General features: G+C 48.6%; 1 protein-coding gene across 1 annotated transcript; it reads left to right on the top strand.

Annotated features, from left to right (window-relative positions):
- Window positions 1-977: 977 nt before the first annotated feature.
- On the top strand, window positions 978-12,296 carry LOC117639653 (nucleosome-remodeling factor subunit NURF301). Its single transcript, XM_034375520.1, has 31 exons — window positions 978-1,986; window positions 2,104-2,264; window positions 2,341-2,462; window positions 2,543-2,751; window positions 2,838-3,031; window positions 3,115-3,211; window positions 3,297-3,377; window positions 3,455-3,634; window positions 3,763-3,945; window positions 4,021-4,325; window positions 4,438-4,648; window positions 4,734-4,862; window positions 4,939-5,123; window positions 5,200-5,446; window positions 5,535-5,690; window positions 5,778-6,339; window positions 6,435-6,960; window positions 7,052-7,214; window positions 7,292-7,711; window positions 7,804-8,211; window positions 8,326-8,801; window positions 9,219-9,335; window positions 9,467-9,673; window positions 9,750-9,951; window positions 10,026-10,241; window positions 10,335-10,704; window positions 10,779-10,992; window positions 11,085-11,557; window positions 11,633-11,828; window positions 11,912-11,996; window positions 12,106-12,296. The coding sequence occupies exons 1-31, from the start codon at window positions 978-980 to the stop codon at window positions 12,294-12,296; spliced, it is 8,295 nt and encodes a 2,764-aa protein (XP_034231411.1).
- Window positions 12,297-20,198: the final 7,902 nt, after the last annotated feature.

The raw sequence follows: 20,198 nt of genomic DNA, 5'->3' as shown, positions 1-20,198 counted from the left end.
TGTTAGTTGCGCTGAAAAAGCTCATGCAGAGCTTCCTTAATGTACGGTTATTTTTCGGGCGGTGTGACGTAGTTGTTACATGCGCAGATTTAAAACTTACTGCGCAATTTTTAATGCGTTTTTTTAGAGGGTAGAGTAGGCACACATCCGCACGTAGGATGGTGGCATGCGCAAAATGAGAAAATCCGAAGAAATGGAAACATTGAAAACGCTTTGATCCACTCCCGAGCTTCAGCGATCAGATCAAAACCAGGCGGTCAAGCAGGCCAGCCCGCATCACCTTTGAGTACGCTGCGGCAAGCGGCAAGCTGCAAGTTCGTTGAGCTAAGCAGGACGTCGAAGATGCTGTTCCCTCAACGCCACGCGTTGACTACGCTGCCATCTTTGACGCCGCGCCGCTAGTAACCTAACGCGGATTGGGCGGCAAGTGTTTTTTTGTGTGATAGCCGTTACTAAATCCCGAGTTTTGGCGTGTATTTCAATTTTATTTTAAGTGCAATTTTTAAGATTCCGGTCCGTTAAAAGTGTTCATCTTTGCTGGCGCAACTCTTTAATCTGCGGCTGGCCTTTTTCGAAGTGAATAATCATTTCTTTGGTGTCATGGCGGCGTCCCAAATGAGCCAATCACAGGCGTCGTCTCATTGCGGTTAGGACGCTGTCTTTTCGCCTGCTATTTCGCGTCGGTGCGTAGAAATTGCCGCGCGCATCGATTTGTTCAGTGCTTGTGTTGTGATACCTCCAAAACAAATGTGAGGGGCTGATTACATACCTAAGTAGTGTCTGAATCGTACTGGTGGCGCGATTTGCGCCCAGGGGGTTGCTTGGTCACGTGACTTGAGTGAAAAATGGCGCAAAGACCAGACTGTAAACATGGATTACGTTTTCGTGTAGTTGTGTCATTACTATTTGTATACAATGAAGTGTTTGTGTGAACCACGTGTGATATTGTGATCTGTGCTCGACGTCAAGCTACCAAGATGACTGGAAGAGGAACCAAGCGGAGGGGGCGGCCCCCAAAATCCGTGGTGATGGAAAGGCCAAAGAAGTTTCAATACCATCTCATGAAGAAGCCAAAGTACCTTCTTAATCAGCAAGGTACTGGTCAAGAAACCCCCAGCTCGCAGCCGAGTACCCCAACACAGTCCCGAGCTTCTTCCCCTGTCACTCGGGACCGGCGGAAGAAACGAGGTCGAGGCGGTAGAGAACATTCAAGGAAGGGCAGAGGAGGAGGTTATGGCTCGAGGAGAGGTTATAACCCGGACGCTGTGGAGAAGGATTCAGACTACCATTATGGCTCTGATTTTGGTGATGAGTCTAGTGGGAAGAGTGAAGAAGACGATGATCTCAAGACTGAAAGTGAAGATAGTTTTGAAGGGGATGATCCTTCTAGTGACAGTGACTTCTCGCTATCTAGCTTCAGCACAGCGGATGGTGGTGCTCGTAGGTCTTATTATCAAAGGGCTCCCAGTCCTGAACCGTTATGGCTTCAGAACAGAGAACTCCCTCCCCTGGAGCTGCCCAAGCCATCAGAAGATTTGTTGGTTCCACGAGAACTTGTCATGCAAGCCTTGAGCATCTATGAAGTTTTGCGACATTTCAGAGCGCTGGTTCGCCTGTCTCCCTTCAGAGTCGAAGACTTCTGTGCTGCCGTCACATGTGAGGAGCAAAGCATACTTCTTGCAGAAATTCACACCACACTGCTAAAGGCTATCCTTCGTGAAGAAGATGCTCAGCAAACTCACTTTGGAGCGTTGGATCAAAAGGACACTGTTAATGTTACTCTTTTCTTTGTGGATGCCATGACATGGCCTGAAGTCTTGAGAGCATATGTAGAAAGTGACAGTAATTTTGATCAGAATGTTCTGGATCTTTTGAACAATTGTGAATACCCTTTTACAACCACTGAAACCAGGTTAAAGGTCCTTCAGTTTTTAACAGATCAGTTTCTCATCACCAACCCAGTTCGTGAGGATCTGCTTAGTGAAGGTGAGCAAACCTTAACTTTTTCGATAATGTTTTTACCATTTTTTACAATATTTTATACATAGTTTAGTTCTGAATATGTTAATATAATTTTCTGACATTTGTGGGGTCTGTTTTCAGTTAAATTCCATTATGATGACCATTGTCGAATTTGCCATCGCCTGGGAGACCTATTGTGCTGTGAAACATGCCCTGCTGTATTTCATTTGGAATGTGTTGATCCTCCTCTTGGAGATGTACCAACTGAAGACTGGCAATGTAGTCTCTGCAAGTCCCACAGGGTAGGACTTGTTTTCTTGTTCCTTTATTATATTTATCCAAATCTGGTCTTTATTCTTATACACATTCATTGTGCAGGTTCCAGGTGTGATGGACTGTATTCCAGATGTAGAAAAGAATGGCAACCTCTGCAGACAAGAACATCTAGGGTTTGATCGTCATGGCAGGAAATATTGGTTTTTGTGCAGGCGTTTATTTGTGTAAGTTCTAGATTAAACATTCATAGGACGCTTTGGCAATTCCTCTGTTCAGTGCCCATAATCTGTCCATCTTCTTACAGTGAGAGTGAAGGAGAGGAAGTTTGGTACTACAGCACACCAACCCAACTGGATGAATTAATCGATTCATTAGATGAAAATGATATGGAAGCTGCCCTTTGTAGAGAATTGAGTGACTTCAGAGAAGAAATGGTTCGGCAGATGGAAATAACTGAGAAACTAACTAGCCAAAGTAAAGGAAATAAAAAATCTTATTTTGATTATGAAAATGGTAGGTCTGAGAGGATAATCAATTTGAGAAATGGTATAAAATAGTCTTGCCATCTGATTTCAATGACTTCTCTCCTGTTTTAACAGCCCAAATTGTAAAGGCACAAAAGGAACGTGCCGAGCGCAAAATTAAGGAAGAAGAGGAGAGAAGGGAGAAGGAACGACGTGATCGTGAGGCTGCTGAGGCCCGCAGGAACAACATCATGATGGATGACGAATTGCCCTGTGATGAAGAAACCACTATTGAAGAAGAAGTTTCTTGTTCATCTCCTGTGACAGTTGTATGTTTAAACCTTCTTCTATTCTTTACAAAGTTCCGCCATTGCCTTTTTGCATCAATGTTTAAATTGTATGTGTTTTTCAGGAGACTACTGAGACTACAACCACCTTAACTAAAGAAACTGAGGATTCTGAGAAAGTTACTACCACATTCACACGAACTACCACTTCAACCACCACAGGTACAATTAGACTGGGTTATTGCACACTTTTTGGGATGATTAGAATTCTTATCTAACTTATCAATGTTTGTCCTTTTTTTTTTAGTGACCATGTCAAAGGGTGATGACAGTGGCCCAGACAGTGTTAAGAGTGAAGAGAAAGAAGAGGAGGAAGAAACAACAACCCGTAAGTGTGTCAGATGCAAAGCACTTAAGTAGCAGATTTTTTACCAATCTTTTAATTGTCCAAATGTTGTATAACAGGCCGCAGGGTTTCTGAAAGAGTGACACGGTCCAAAACTGGATCTTTGCAACCAAGAACATTTAATATGGATGACCTAAAGAGACGCAGCACAGCTATTACCTCTAAGGATGAGGAAAAAGATGGCCTTCTAGATAAAGAGACTAGGTTGACAAGGCTCAAAGCACAACAAATTGCTACTGGTATGTGTTTTAAAAATTATTATTCACCTTTTTTTTTTTTTTTTTTTTTCATTCTATGTTCCTTTTTTAAGTTTGCCTTATATTGGTGGTAAGTTGCTTCCATTGATGTCTTGACTTTGTTCTTTCAGGGACATTCTTATTTAAACTTGGAATGGAAAATGGGTTTAAAACCTATACCAATAACTATGCAACCAATGCAGCTGCTCTCAATAAACCACAACGTAATGAAGAAAGAGACAAAAAGAGACACCTGTCCCACAAATTTTCACTTACACCAGCTGCAGAGTTCAAGTGGATGGGTGCAACTCATGGTCATTAATTATTTCTACTTGTAAAAAGATGTCAATCGTCTTTAGTTTATTTTACTAAGATTTTGTTTTTTACAGGAGCGAGATCAATTCTTGTCAACACACTTCGTTTAACACTTCTTCAGTTAGAGTCAAGTATACAGCCGCCTTTCATGCACCCCAATTGGCATTTAATGAGGAAGCCATGGGTTGAAACTGTTGGAAAATGTATTAATCCCAAAGATTTTGCACGTGTTCTTACTGTATTATCAGTTTGCATCAAGCCTGTTGTGTATGCCTCTGTCTGGCATGATCAACTAGGCCATGTCAAGTTACAACGAATCACTGCTAATGATAGGGAAGAGCGGAAACGAATTGAAAAGAAGGAAAAGAAAGACAAAGAGGTAAATTGGTTCACAATGGTTGCCTTGCTTTCTTGTACTTATTATTACATACCCACAATTTAATTGTATGAACCTGAATTTTGATAACTGGAATGCATTCATTTTGTTTCAGGATGAAGAAGAGCGTAATCGCTTGACTTACAACTTTGTCAAGTACACTTTAGGCCTCAAACATCTGGTATGGAAGCAGAAGGGTGAGGAATATCGAGTCCATGGCCAGTGGGGGTGGTTGTGGCTCTCCACAGTTCGCAAATTTGTCATTCAGGACTGTCATAAGATGGGATTGAGAGCTGGTCCTCAGAAAATATTTGTGCGAGTTAAAGGTATGTGATTAGTTGTGTTTGGTCTTCATTTTTTTGTTTAGATCTCATCACCAGTGTTGTTTAAATCACTACTATCTTGTTTCAGATGACTCTGGGATGAAAATTCTGCAAGTTGATCCAAACACATACAAGTTTTTGGAAAAGAGGTGGAAGGAGGGTAAAACTGAAGAGGAGATAGCAGCTGATGACTGTGGTTTAACTCCAGCTGCTGCAAGTAAGTTTTGAAACCATGTCTATTAAATCAATACATTTAGAGCTTCTGTGTCTTATTGAGTTTATCACTATTCCAGATGCACTTAGAAATCTTCAAGTTCTTCCTCCAATCAGTGAGTTTGAGGAAATCAATATCAGTGCTGCATTGGCATCCAATGTCAGATTACACTATCCTAAAGTGGCTCGCCGGTCTCGTCTTGATGAATTGCTTAGCCGCCGTATGACCTTGAAAGTTTTAGAAGAAAAGCGCTTGGCTCAGCTGGTAACTATTTGGTTCTTCTGTGGCACTGTTTTGTTTTATTTAACATATAATTGACCAATATATTTTTCCTTTGAAGTCCAAGGAACCTGGCAAGGGTGATTCTCCCGAACCTGATACTGAGGAAGCTGATGGTAGTGACATGGAGGCTGAATCATCTCTGGATGGAATACTTCAAGGAAATGCCACCAAAGTAAAAGATCGAGATGGAAATTATCATGTTGTTTCTCGCAAAGTTGCTCTCTTGAAACAGCAACTATTGACTTTGAATAATCTAGGCAAAGGACTTGTCTGTTATTCTCAAGAATGTAACCTTCAAGCTTCAAGTAAGTTTATCTATCAACCATATTATTTTATTCATCTTTTTTCCTTTGGTAGGTATTTTTAATTCGTATCCTATTTTAAAATTTTCAGATCCTGTTAACAACAGTAATCAGCTGGCAGCTGCATGTGTGAATACTTGCTATTCACCCATCTGTATGCAGAAAATACGACTCCGAGCAGATCTTTTAACTCTACTTCGTAAGGCTAATAGCGCTTCTGCTTCAAAGTCTCTACCTGTGAAAGAAGGTCAGTTGGAATCTGGTTCATCATTATGTTCTTATTTTCATGTGCCTATCTTAATGAAGTTACTATTAACTTATTATTGTGTTGCAGAAGAGCAAAGTGCCGAAGTTATCAGTGATGCCATTATAAAGGATTTGGAGTCTGCTGTTGCATCCGCAACCACTTGTGATGTGGACTTGCACTCTGTTGCTGGTCCTGTTGTCAAAAAGCCCAAAACTGAAATCAAAGAGGAATCTGGTGTGAAAGGAGCTGATGGTTCATCAGAAGTAAAGAATGAAGATGGCGATGTTGAAGTTGACGATGTTGCTCCTAAGAAAGAAGAAACAGAAACCCCCAGTTCTTCAGAGGGACTAAAATCAGCCCCTGATTCCACCAATGAAGTTCAAGTGGCTGATACTACTACTCCAGATTGCAATGAGGTTGAAGTTAACTCAGACGTTAAGTCTGAGAACCAGGATGTTGAAATGAAAGATGAAAAATCAGCTGAGGAAGCAGTAGTCTCTGTCACCACCACTACTACAAGCCAGGTTGTCACAACCAGTCATCAACAAGTCAAGATTGTTGGAGGAGTTGTTCAGAGCGTGAGTGCTAGCAATGCATCCACTGTATCTGAAACAAGCACTACCCAAGTAACATCAACAACACCTGCAACGTAAGTAACATAGTTGTGAAGTAACTTTCTTTTTTTTTTTTTTTTGTGCGTGTGTGTATTAATTTAATCAATTGGTCACTTTATTTTCTTTGTAGTGGCTCGCTTTTAAATACTATCCTAACATCTAAGAAGAGAATTGATCACAGTGCCATGGCAGTGAGAGCCAACCAAGGGGGTGTCACCACAACTTCCACAAGAGGTCATGCAGTCACCCGCCAAACAATTGTCTCAAAAGATGATGAAGGGAAAATGTATTCCACTGCTAGCACATCTGGAAAAGTCTATCTCAAAAGAGTGACTACAGTTGTGACTGACAAGAGAAAGAAGCGGAACCCAGTAAAATATCCTAGCTATTCTCACTTTGTATCTCGTTCAAAGAAACGTAGTGCTTTGATTCTATCCACCCCTGAACTACGGAAACTGTCAAGATTAGGAGGGAAAATGGCTGTTAGTGGATTCCACCATCAGGCCAAAGCCAACCCTCAAGCATGGCCTTACCAATGTTCTCGTCCTCTTTTCAAAACATGCTGGCTGTACCGCACTGTCAACATTCGCTCACTGGCTGCTGCTGCACACCAGCTCCGCATTATGTGGGCAAGTCTTCGCTGGGATGATATGGTGGTAAGTTTTTTGTACTTGTTTTTTTTTTTTTTATTTAATTGTATTTGCTTTCCTATAAGATTAATTTGTATTGAATTCATCTACTTTACAGGCCAAACCACCTACCAATGATGGCAAACATCAAGTGACTACTGACACAGAAATCATGTCTATGGAAATCCTCAAACACAGACATTTAGGACAGTTCATGGATCGCACTCAGTATTTGATGCGCAAAGTTGTTATTCCTTTGGAACTGCCGAAAACTGTTCGAGGTATAGTACAGAAAAACTAAGTGACCCCACTGCCTTAAAGCCTTCCTCCACTAACAATTCTCTTTCCGTCTTTCCAGAGGTAACTTCCATTCGTAGTGGTCTTCGCAAACGCAAGCTTGCCGAGTCCCCTCTAAACACCGAGCCTCAAGTCACTGAGGAATGGCTTGATGAGGAAAAACTTGAATTGTGGAATATAAGACAGTATGGTGAATTGTTAGAGCGACAAGCCACTCAAACTATCACCCGGGCTCGATCTGGAGTTACATCAACTCAACCTGGAGCCCTTACCAAAGATGCCAATGTCCAACGAGCTGATTCCCCTCTCAATGTTGTGAAAGGCAATCCCACAGAAATTAAGGAGAAATTAGAACAGCAACTCCGTATCCAACGTGCAGCACACCAACAAAAGCGTGCTCTTGAGACTGGTGGTGCTACCCAGGTGGTGAAAATGGCAGGTGGACAAGTCGTGAAACTTGTACCCACCTCACAAGCACAAGGTTCGTTTTATTCATCAAATATTTTCTTTTCCCTGAAGCAAACTTCCAAATTTAGCTATTTTTAATTATTGTAATTTGTTTTACATTTGTAGATGGCACTGTGAAGATGGTAGCAAAGGTAGCCATTCCAGCCTCCCCAGGTGGTGGTCAGCAGCAGGTTAAGACTGCTTTAACATCTTTGCTAAACAATGGCACTGGCAATAAGAACATCATAGGTACAAGGAGAGTATTCATGACAAACAAGACTGATGGCACTAGAGTGATCACTGGTCCCACCAGTATACTTCCCAAAGCCAACACTGTGCAGATAGCTGGACAACAGTCACTTATCAAAATTCAACCTACACCTGGGCAAGCCCAAACCACTGTCCAAATTCAGGGTGCAACTCCTGCGTCTCCTGTGCAAGGACAAACTCCAGCCTCGCCTCAAATAGTGCCGCAGAGAGTGCAGATCCTCAAGCAACCTGATGGTAAAATCCAAGTCAAGGGGCTGATGCCAGGCAAGTCTTCAATTATTTCACATAGATGAAATGAAAAGAAACCAAGATTTATTTATCTGTGATAGTGTGTTGATCTCAACAGTTTAAAATGCTAATGTTGTTTTTAAATTTCAGGCCAACAACTTGTGCAGATGCCTGATGGAAAGCTGCATGTGTTAAATACCACAGCTTCGCCTGGCCAGGCATCTCCTGCTGCCACTAGAATAGCAGTTCCCAACACTGGCCTTGTGCAAAAGACACCAACCATTGTTCGAGCAATTCAAGGCTCACCTCAAGCCGCAGCAAGCTCAGCTGCTGCTGCTGCTACCCCCACCACACCCACCACTGCTGTGGCGGTTACTCCAAAGACTATCCAGAGTATCCAGAGCAAAGGACAGCAGATCCTTGTGAGACCTGGGCCTGGTGGACAGCTGACAAAACAATTTTTGATCCAGAACGCTCCTGGTCAGCAGGTCTTGGTGTCAAACAGTGGGTTAGCCCAACAGCTTGCTGCTGGTAAATTTACCCTTGCCACAGTGAATGGTCAGCAGGTTCTCATAAGGACCCCAACAGCAGGAACTGGCGTCCCTGTGCCTCCTCTTGCGCCGCAGGTGAGAGCAAAAATACTTTTCTTTTGGCATGGTAGCCGACTTGGATAGTCAGGTCCTCTTCTCTTAGTGTGTGCTGTTTTCTTGTGGTATCACGTGGGCCAGGCTCTAAATTGGGCATATCTCTTCCTATAAGGTGTGCAGGCGTTGTTTAGAATGTCTGTGGACCCTTTTCTCAAAAATGTTCTTTAAGAATACTTTTTACTAGTTCTCATTTAGATTTGAAATAGTTTACTACTTTTACTCAAGTTTTTTCTGCATTCCATCATTTTTTCCTAGAATAGAATAATTAGCTTTTGTAACACCATAGACCAGATGGAACATTCTCAAAATAGATGCTGTTAGTCAGTGCAATCCGTCTTTTTATTTCTCTACTTGTTATGACCTGTGTGGCGTTTGTTGCCTGTGCATGTGCGGCAGATGGTGGGTATGGGGAACTTAGTGCTACGGGCCGCTGGTCCAGCCCAAGCACAGCAGGCTCAGGCGCTGCAGCAGGTGCTTCTGAAGCAGGGCCATGTCCTGGTACCTTCACCGCAGGTGGGTGCCTGTGGTAGTGAATTTGTGCTAGGCATAGGCTAGGTCCATCTTTGTCTTTAAAAGTGCTGTTTATTTCTATTCGAAAGTCCTCAGAGATGGGAAATGTACAACTGTGTTTTCTATTTTCACAGAGTCAGACAGTTCAACTGCAGGTTGCACAACCAGAGCCCAAGGCAGAGCAACCTGCGCAGGAGGTATCGCAGGGTGTGGAAGAGGGCTTGGCTGAGACTCAAGTGGAAGGGGAAGGAGTGGCTGAAAGTGGACAACAGGAAACTGTTCCCACTGATCAACAGGCTCCAGCTACTCAAGCACAACCCGCCGCACTGACTCCCGTCAAGGTACAGCATTTTCTTTTGAATAATCCCTGCAGGGAAGTGTAAAGTACAATTTATTGTATATATCTTCTTTTTGCAGACTGAAGAAGAAAAGGAACGAGACATTGAGAGGTCTCTGATGGCAGGCCAGCCTCCTGGCACCGTTATCAAGTGCATAACCGCTCAAGTTGTGAACACTGGGCAAGGCCCTCGCATTGTTCTACAAGGTGTCCAGGGAACTGAATTCACCCAGCAGCAGTTGGCGCTAGTCCAGCAACAGGTGAAACAGCAACTGCTGAACGGTAAATATCTTCTAGTTCCCTTTCTTAGTGCATCATTTCAGAATGGCAAATCATGTTGCTTTCTGCCTTTACAGCACAAGCCCAGGGCAACAAGACACTACTGGGCCCAACCAAAATTTACCTGGCAGTGCATCCTCCAAAGGCTGCTGCGCCGGCTGTCCCAGCCAGTCCAACTCCTGCCTTGGCTGCTGCACCGCAGTCGCCTCGGAAGTTGGTGAAGCCCGTCCAGGAAGGCCAAGTTGCTGGTCAACTAACCAGACAAGTCTTGGTGAATGGTCAACCCCAATCAGGTTAGTATAGTCTTAAAAAAAAACAAAAAACATTCTACTTTTACTTTATTACTAGTACCCGGTTTGAATTTCGAATTCTTTCTTGTCTTGCAGATGCTGATTCTGGCCTAGCGTCACCTACTTCGGATCAATCATCAACTCCCTCAGCCTCCAACAAGTTTGTCGTCACCCCTGATTACATCCAGCAAACCATTCGAAGCGCTCTGAAACAGGAGAATCTAAACCCGGAGATTGAGGAGAAGCTTCTCCAGCTCCAGCGCTTCCAGGAGAAGCAGCGCTCGAGACAAGAACCGGGAACGCCCGTCGCTCCGACGCCCCCGCCGCCGCCTCCACCGAGCAGGCCGCCAGCGAGAAAGAGGCCCGCGCCCCAACCGGCGCCCCAGCCAGCGCCTCAACCTGTGCAGCACTTGGATCCACCCCCAGCGAAACGCAGCAAGGCCACCAAAGTTGTCGTGGAGCAGAAGTAAGTAGCACACCGCAGTTTGCCAATCACTACAAAGTATTTCTTCAACTAATTTACTTTGTTACTTTTTTTAGGCCTGAACCTGAAGAGAGGGTTGAGAGACACGAGCGAACTCCTGTAAGCTCCAAGTCTCGCAAGGAGAAGGTGAAGGAAGCAGCGGATGAACGCCGGCGTGTTGCTGTAAGCCAGAAGCTGCAGGTTATTTTGTTCCGCCACAAAGAATTGCTTAAGAAAGACATTCTTAAAAAGCGTGCCTTACTTGAGAAAGAAATGCAGATTGAGATTCAGGTAAGAATTTGCTGCCATCAAGGTTCAGTTTGAAAGATTTTTGTCCATTATAAGTCCCTGCCACTGTAACATTTTTCTATTATGTATTACAGCAAGATTTGTCGATGGAACTAGCAGCTCGTACCAAAGCAGAGCGTAACAAACAAGATGAAGTACGCAGTGCCGGCAATACCGCAGGTGGCAGTGCCAGGCGCAAGTCTCAGGCCACTGCTGCCACTGCACTCACTACAGGAACACCCACTGTTGTCAGTGGTGGCGGACGTAGCAGGAAACATTCTAGAGGCGAAGGACGTCCACCAGGTCGAAGTGATGACCAGTCTCCACCCGGTCGTGGAGGTGGTTCTCGCCGCAAAGAGAAACTTTACTGCTTGTGCCGAACACCCTATGATGAAACCAAATTCTATGTTGGCTGTGACCTTTGTAATAATTGGTTCCACGGTGACTGTGTGGGCATTACTGAAGAGATGAGCAAGACGATGTCTGAGTTTGTCTGTACAGAATGCAGACATGCTCGGGATACGCAGGAACTGTATTGTATCTGCAAGCAGCCCTATGATGAATCTCAGTAAGTTATTCAAAAAATTAATTGGCATTTTACCTGATTTGAAACCATCTATTATATCAATAATCTTTTTCCTAGATTCTACATTTGCTGCGACCGGTGTCAAGATTGGTTCCATGGTAGATGTGTTGGTATCCTTCAGTCAGAAGCAGACAATATTGATGAATATACTTGTCCAGGATGTCAGAAGAGCTCTGCAATTAACAATGCAAATATGAAGAACTTGTCAAACAAGGACTATGATTCCCTGCGCAAATTATACAAGCAGCTGCAGGTGAGTTTCTCTCAATACAATGGCTTCTTCAATATTCATTAATACCAATAACAACTCTGACTGTTCTACTTGTCTTGTTTCAGAGTCACAAGAGTGCCTGGCCTTTCATGGAACCTGTAGATCCTAATGAAGCCCCCGACTATTACAAAGTCATTAAAGAACCCATGGGTAAGTTAATGAACCTCAATTTAAATGTTAAAACACACTCAGTTGAAAATTTAATTTAATAATGTATGTTCCTCTGCTAACTTGTTTTTTCTTTCTGTCTTTTTATCAGATCTTCAAACCATTGAGCTTAGAATAAACGAACGTTCTTACAATAAGCTCAGTGAGTTCATAGGTGATATGACAAAGATTTTTGATAACTGTAGATACTACAATCCAAAGGAGTCCCCATTCTACAAATGTGCAGAGTCCCTTGAAGCTTTCTTTGTCCAGAAAATAAAGTGCCTGAGAGATAAATTGTAACAGCTAGGATTTGCACATTTTAATACTTAATACCAGAAAGTTGACTCTGTTAATTATCTTCTGTTGACATAAAATGTTGCATGTAAAAGACTGTATGATTGTGTTGTGGCACAGGTGTGTGTGTTAGTGTGTGCGAGAGTTGGTACAAACCATAGGGGAATAACATACTATTGAAATCTTTCTTTTTTTTATAAATTTGTAAAATAGTATTTTGATAAGATTTTTATTTTTACATATTGATTGGAATGAATTGTTTGCCTACAATTGTTTGTGTGTATTAATCAGGTGAAGGCCATTTCCTTCACCTCTAGTTTTATTTGTCTTGGCCAACATTTTATGTCAATGGGGTCGCATATAATATCGATATCATGTTTTAATGAAATCAAGTTATAAATGAAGTATCATATTTGTTTTTCCAACGATTGACATACATCACCCCTGACTTATTATGTTGTATTCTATTTTCATATAACGCTTATGAAAAATGTTGCCTTTTGGAACTGTACATATTCATTCATCTAACTTATTACATAAACATGAAGGAATTAATTGTCTAATTATTTTAATTGGAGGTTTGCTTGAATGCTTGGAATGGATGCACAGTGAAGCTTAGCTGCTAATTGGAAGTGAAATTTTTTCTGATCATGGAATTTTGTTTGTAATCATTAAATTTGTTTCTGATTCAATTCCTTATTGCAGTATCGATGATTGGTACTTTATGAAGTTAGCATGGATTTTTGTTGTAGCTGCAACCTTCTGCTTGAGCAGCTCTTCAGTTCTTTTGTATATCCTACAAGTATGTATGTATATGAACTTTTTCTTTACTTTTCTTGACCTTATTGTTTGTGTCATAGTTGGTCACTTGAAAAATCAGAGAAACACTTGTTTCTTTTTCCTTTTAATTTGTGGTGTCTTGTAGTTGTCCTCTTGTGTGTCCCAGGATTGTTTGTAAATATTGGGTTAGTAGTTAGACTCAACCGATATGTAATGCAGCTGTTTGTTTATACAGACAGGTGACCAAGTGCAGTTAGTTCCTTCTTTATTAATGGTTCTTGTACTTTTCCATGATTTGAAGTAGTGTGTAATAATTGAATTGAACCGTAACCCATGTTTTGTACAATTGTAATTAGACTCTTATAGTTATGCACAGGAAAGGCTCTCAACCATCTAGTTGATATTAAAAGCTATTTTAAATTTTATTTTCGTTTTTGTTCCCAATTCCTTAAATCCATCCATCCAGCGAGACCGACAACCTAACTTGGCTTGATCGGCACCAGATGACCGGACTCTCAGTGTAGTAATGGGGGTTGGTCTCGGCACCCACTCCGCGGGGGCGCCCAAAGATTGAAATTGACGTGGACGTGGGTCTGGGGGCAGGGCAGTCGAACGCGAGCGATTCCGCAAGGTATAGCTCTGTCTCTGTCGCTCTCACGAAGTGCCCCGCTAGGGTGCGAGAGAGACAGCACGGCCGACAGGGCCCCCACGCCCATGGCCACCGGCACCAGACGCCCCCGCAGGTTGCATGAGGAGCAAGGGCTTCTGCTGCTGAAGTGTTCGGGGGCCAGGAGCAGGATTTCCCAGTGGAGGGAATTTGTCTTCGTCTTCAGAGGTAAGTAAGATCCAGTCTTTGCGAGGGGAGGGGGAGGGGTGGCGGCACAGGGCCCGGCTTGGTAAATAGCTACTGGGGCTGCGGCCCCTCGGACACCTCTCAGCCCCTCCAGGGCCTTTCGGCGGCCGACGTCACACTGTGAATGATCCTCGGCCAGTGGGCCGTACCGGCAGCACCGCCAACAGCAGACTGATTCCGAGCGTGCGAGAGAGACAGAGCGACGAAAACGACTCTCGGAATCAGTCTGCAGGGCAATTAAACCGCTTAATCAGTCGGCCCGGAAGCCCTTTGCGAACGCGTCATCAATCCTGGACGGGACGGGACGGGGTACACTGGGTCAAGGCGGTCGGCAAGCACTCTCAGCTTCGCCGGGCCGGTGCTCGGTGTGGTCGCGCGGTCGCGCCCGGAGGCAGCCGGGCAGGCAACCCATCCCGCTGATGTAGTTGTTGGCTTGCCTACCTCGCGGCTTGGGGCTCTGGACCTCGTCGAGATTAGACTTTGGCGGCTGGATCCCGGATCGGTAATCGGAATCGCCGGATCGGGCGTTGCCGCTCTCCACCCACACAGCCGCCCACCGCCCGCCCTCCCCCCGCCCCGCCCCGCCCCGAGGGGAACACGGTTTTCGACTCTCCGCGTGACACCGGCGCGGGCGGAACAAGCGAACAGCGAACGCACGCCCTCAACCTGTTACACCCCCAGCCCCAGCGCCGCGTGCCTCGTCGTGCCTCGGCCGCGTCCGCAACTTTCAACATTCATGCAGATGGCTGGTGGCTGCGGGGGTGGCGGGGACTGCCACCGCCCACGCAACCCACGCACTGGCAGCAGTCGCCGACCTGTGCCGTGCAGCGGGTTCGAGTCCCGGCCGGGCCGCCAGTTTCAGCCCCCGGCCCGCACACGCACTCTACAGCGAGTCGTCACGTCGCTGTGTACGCCCCGCCCCCGCAGAGGGCGACAGAGACAGCGGCTCGACGAAACGACCGTTAGGATCCTGTCCACGCCGCGGGTTCGAATCCCGGCAGGGCCGCCAGTTTTATTGCGCGGTGGGCGCGTAATTACGGCAAGCCACGCCGCGAATCGCTAATTCATTGCCTGCACATTGCACGGCTATTGGCCCACGGCCGGGCGGGGCGGGGCGCACCCTCCAGTGATTCCGTTCGCTGCTGCTGCTTTTTTCCTCTTTTTGCTGCCCTGGTGTTGCACGTCGTTGCAGTGCTCCGCAGTTCCCCTCGATATCGAAATTACATGCAGGGCGGCTGGGGAGAGAAGGGCCACCTCGTCAATCAAACGTCATGGCTGCAACGCGAGCGAACGGCAAGGCGGTGGCGGCAGCAACTTTGCAGTGCTGGGTCGGAAGCAGCCGATTCATACACAATATTTACCAGTTGAATTATCTTAAAACTCAAGGCGGATTTGTTTTTCAAGACTGGTTTTAAAGTGTTCCCTTTCCAGACTTTCGACCACTTTTGACCGTTCTCCTGGATTTCTCGCCTCGGCCTCAGGGCGCGAGAAGCGAGATTTAAGGACGGGTCCCACTCTTCATATTTTGGAAAAATGAATGGGAATGCGGGCAGCTCGGCTCAGCATGGACCCTTCAGACTCGCTCCCCGAGCCTCGAGCCACGCATCGCCGTGAATATTACGGCTGCCAAGTCGGAAATGGAATGAGACTGGAAGGGCGCGCGCGCTTTCCCGCGCTTTCCTCCGCGTCGCCCTCGCGCTGTCTCTCTCGCACTCGTGGGGCTCCCCGTAGAGGTGCGAGAGAGACAGAGCGAGGAACGCCCTGTGCGGAGTCGGTCCGCTGTTTCGTATTCATTCTGCGGCCCTCGCCACTGCTGCCGCTGCTCTGGTTCGGCCTCGGGTTCGGCCGACGGCCCCCGACGTGACGCACCCACTGAAAGGGCCAAGAGCGGCGGCCGTGTGCGCGGTCAGGGCTGCCAGGACCAGAACCGCATCGCTAGGTTAGGTGAGGTGAGGTTAGGTTAGGTTAGGTCAGGTTAGGTTAGGTGAGGTGAGGTGAGGTGAGTTGACATGAGGTGAGATTAATCATCATGCTGGTCGCCTTCATTTCCGCTGGGTTCCCCATAAAACGTCCATATTATTCCCTTTGCATTTCAGCCAGCGCAGCCGTGAGCGATCCCGGAGAGTCGTCGCTCTGTCTCTCTCGCACCCCTACGGGATGCCCCGCGAGTGCGACAGAGACAGAGCGAGAGCGCGGGCGCGATAATTCACCGCCCAGTTTATCATCTTCCCTCACAATTAATGCTGGCTGCGTGGCGCCGACCGGGCCGGCCGTGCGTAACGCCGTAACGGGGTAACGGGCGCCAACGCTGCCGCGACAGCGCGACACAGATTCCCTTTCTCTCTCTGTCTTTTTTCTAGCCCGGTTTGCTTCCCCTTTTCCATTGCGAATCGGAAGCACGGGGAGCGCAGCGAACCAATGCGGCCATTCAGAACGGGCCAGAAGTGACGCGCGACGCCACGCCGGAGCCAGAGAGGTCGCGTCCTGGCCTGGCCGAGGCAGCAACTGAGCTGTGCGAAGTTTTGATTTTTGCCGAGCTCCGTATCAGATCAGAACAGACCGTATGAGTAAGGCTCGACCACGATTCAGCCGTCGGGACTGGACCGTCGCGTCGTCCCCTCGTGGTGCAGGCCGTCAGCGCGCCCGCGGACGACGCGGTAGGCAAGCCGTCGAACGCGACGTACACACGGATGGCCTGGCCGACGGCGGAGCCAGCAGACTGCTTCCTCCGAGCACTGCTTGCGTCGCTCTGTCTCTCTCGCACTCGTCCAGCTTCCCGTGAGGGTGCGAGAGAGACAGAGCGACAAACGGTCCTCGGGCGGTTTTCAACCTTTTCCCCAGGAACACCCCCGCACCGCAGCCCGCCGACGCTGCACGCACGACGCGACGTCGGTTTGCCCAAAGTTCCACCTGCTCTGCAGCGCTCTGCGGCGCTCTGCGGCGCTCTGCGGAGTGAGCACAGAGAGGCGACTTTGCGAAGCACCGAGCGGCCACGCCGGCACACCGGCACACGGGACCAGCAGCAAGTCACACTCGCCCCCAAAACTGGCTCGCCGCGCCGAAGTCGCTTCGCTGTCTCTCTCGCACCCAAGGGGACGCCCCGCGAGTGCGACAGAGACAGCGACGCACCGTCTGCGCGGAATGAGTGGCGGGGCCCCGCGCCCCGTGAGTCAACACCGCACCGCGCGGCAACGCGCCGAGAGAGGGGTCCTTTCACTCCCGGGACGCCGGCATGACGAGGGATTACCAAATAAATGCCAATTTTGCCCCTCATCTGCCGGTGCACCGCGGTGGTGGTTGGTGGCGCCCGGCCCTACTACTCCCGACCGCGAACAATGTTCCCCTCAAGTGATTGAATCAACAAGTAGCGCCGAGACCTCGCTCTCTGCCTCTCTCTCTCTCTCTCCAGCGGGTAATGCAAGTAAGGAGAAAGGATGGCAGACAGCGGCGCAGCGGAGCGAACCCACCGGGGAATGCTCTGCACTGCACTGCACCTCCGAAACCAACTCGAGATTTTCATCAAGTACACTGATTACTGAATTATTTCTTTATGCTGTTCACTTTGAGTGACCACTGGGATGTTTTTTACCAACTGGACTTACACTTATTATCTCGAGACGGCCTAGCACTGGATAGCGCCGCGCCGCCTTACCGGCCGCCAAAAACAACATCATGGCCCCGCGGTCGTTTCGTTTGTTGTTCCGGCCCCTGGCGGAAATCGAACCCCGGGGCGCTGGTGGCGCTAGCGGCGGCGCGGTGGGTCACGCGTTCAATGGCGCATCAAGTCAAGGCCCTTCATTCATTGCGCACTTCTGGAGGAAATGTGCAGCGTGTTATCTCATTGACGTCTAACGGACGGCGCGGCGCCTCTCGAGACGGGTGATTATCGCAATCACGCCTCTTGAGACGTTTTCTAGTGTGCATCGCAGAGGAAACGAGGGAAGAAAAATTCCACCCGCGACGGGAATCGAACCCAGGATCATGACCGCAGAGCCGCTCAGCCCACCCACGTGAGCCGACATTGTGCTCGCTCCGAGGCTCCGACTGTGCAAGCCGACCAACATAACGCACAGAGTTATTCTATTTGGCCTTGCGCCGTGCGCCGCCAACTTGTGCGTGGCTTGGCGGCACGGCACGCCCGCCCTCCAGCCCTCCAGCCGCACAAAGGGGAAATAAGTAGCAAGGGTTTGAGCAAAGGACTCCGCGAGCAGCAGCAGCAGCCCCTACGGGCCCCACCGGCGTAGCGTAGCTTCGCGCAGCGTGGCTCGGCATGGCGCGGAGTCGAAGCCAAGCCCCCCGGAGAGAGCTTACGGCTGTATTGAAATATTGGGGGCGGAATGATAGAGGGAATATTATCGCCGGTAACAAGAAATCACGGGGCCGCGCTGCCGAGCGCGGGGAGCAGCAGAGCCAACTTCAAGGCCAGCTTCAAGGCACGGCGCGCGGCGTGGCGGAGGCCAGACTGCGGGGGACTGAAATGCCTGGAGCCCTCCGGGCCGTGGAAGAGTACGCGTTACATCGAGCTGGCGGGGCGGGCCGCGCTGTTGCTTCGCCAATCGAGTAAGAGGTCCCCGCCGTCCCCGCCTCGGCTTTCCGGTCGGCTGGTCGCCAAGTCCTCGCAGTGTGGTTGCGCCTCGAAGCGCCTCGCTAATACGCACTAGCTAACGCTGCAGGCTGCGCATAGGAATGCTAGGGTTGCTCGGTCTGTCAGGTCGCAGGGTTCGAGACCTCGGCTAAGATTTTTTGTTTTCGATTTTTTTCCCCGCTGACGCTTGTTGGCGACGAAGCGAGCAGCACCTGCAGTTCGTCGCTTTGTCACTTTGTCGGTCTTTTGGGCGGGAAGGTGGATGTGGAAGGTGGCGGGGCATGTCGAGCGGGGGGCTTGGTCGGCCTTGGCCCAGGCCTTGGCCTTGCACCGCCGCCTCCGCGTCGTCGTCCTGCTACGTTTTTGGCGAGCAGCACGGTGCACATGCGTCCGACTGCGTCCGCGTCCAGAGCTAGCGCTGCCGGTACCGCTGCTTCCCCCAGACGTTCCCCGACGCAAAGCCGTTCGCGTCGACGAAGAAGAACGCCCTGAGGAATGCGCTGGGGGAAAGGGCCGGGGGAGGGGGGGGACAATGCAGCGATCAGGAGGGGGGGGGGGGGGGCCGGCTTACCTGGCTGGCTGTACAGCTCAACTGGCCACACCGACCGGCGTCTCGCCGCCGCCTCGCCACACCTCCCCCCTCCTCCCGGATCCTCTTGCAATTGTGTAAGAATAGTGGCGTGACATGGTAGTTCGCGACGCCGCCGCCGCTGCGGACGCCGCGCTGGCGTCGCCGTGCCGAGAAGCAGCCGAGCCCTTGTCCTTCGACTCGCCGTCGTCGACGGCGTCGCGGTGTTTGAACGGAGCCAGGGCTCTCGCCTGTGTGTGTGTGTGAGTGAGCGGAGCGCGTCGGGAGGTGGCGTGTTCCTACAGTCGCCAGCAGCGCGCCAGCGGGCTGGTTTGGAACTAGCCTTTCGTCGCTCCGTCTCTCTCGCACCCCTCAGAGACGGCCCAAATGAGTGCGAGAGAGACAGAGCGGCGAAAGTACCGCTCGGAACCAGCCCGCATGCGCCAGCCCTCGGCTAACACCTCGTTATCAGGGGGCTTTAAGATCGCGCCACCTTTTTGACGATACCGTGCTAAGTCATCTTACCTCCGGGTCTTTGGCTTCGGAAACGGCCACTGCTTTCTGCTCCGCCGGGTTAAAAAGACCCTCATAAAATAGTCTCTGAATTTGAGATTTTTCATCAAATTTGCACCGGGAGTTTGTCGTTCGTCTAGACAATGTTGTGACTGTGTTGTGACACACTGACCGCCGCATTGTCGAGCCTCCACTTTTTCCGTGGCCGTCTCCGTTAGCTGATAGGGAAAGCACTACAGTGTGTCGGCCGACACAGGTGCGGTGGAAACGAATGGATGCGGGGATGGTCGTTGAATGGACGTTATCTACCGCTCCGTCTCCCTCGCACTCGACGACGGACCGCCGCGCGGGAATCGGTCTGCTGATGCTCGGCGAGACACTCATCGATTCTAATTTGGTAAATGAAGGTGAAGAGGGTCCTGAAGAAGATTGGAGTCAAGTGACGCAATTGCAGTTTCGGAGATAGCGAATTCTCCGCGAGGGACGCGTGGGATCGCGTCATTGCATTCGGCGGAGAGGCATACTCGTGATTCAGACTTTCGGCCAGCCGGCAGGGAAGGAAACTTCCCGATAGAAGTGTTGCCATTGGCACTGACGACAACGTGCTGT

The sequence above is a fragment of the Thrips palmi genome, unplaced genomic scaffold, assembly GCF_012932325.1.
Source record: "Thrips palmi isolate BJ-2018 unplaced genomic scaffold, TpBJ-2018v1 HiC_scaffold_11, whole genome shotgun sequence".
Classification (NCBI taxonomy): Eukaryota; Metazoa; Arthropoda; class Insecta; order Thysanoptera; family Thripidae; genus Thrips; species Thrips palmi.
Note: the sequence above shows the minus strand (reverse complement) of the source record. Positions and strands in the feature narration are given on the sequence as shown.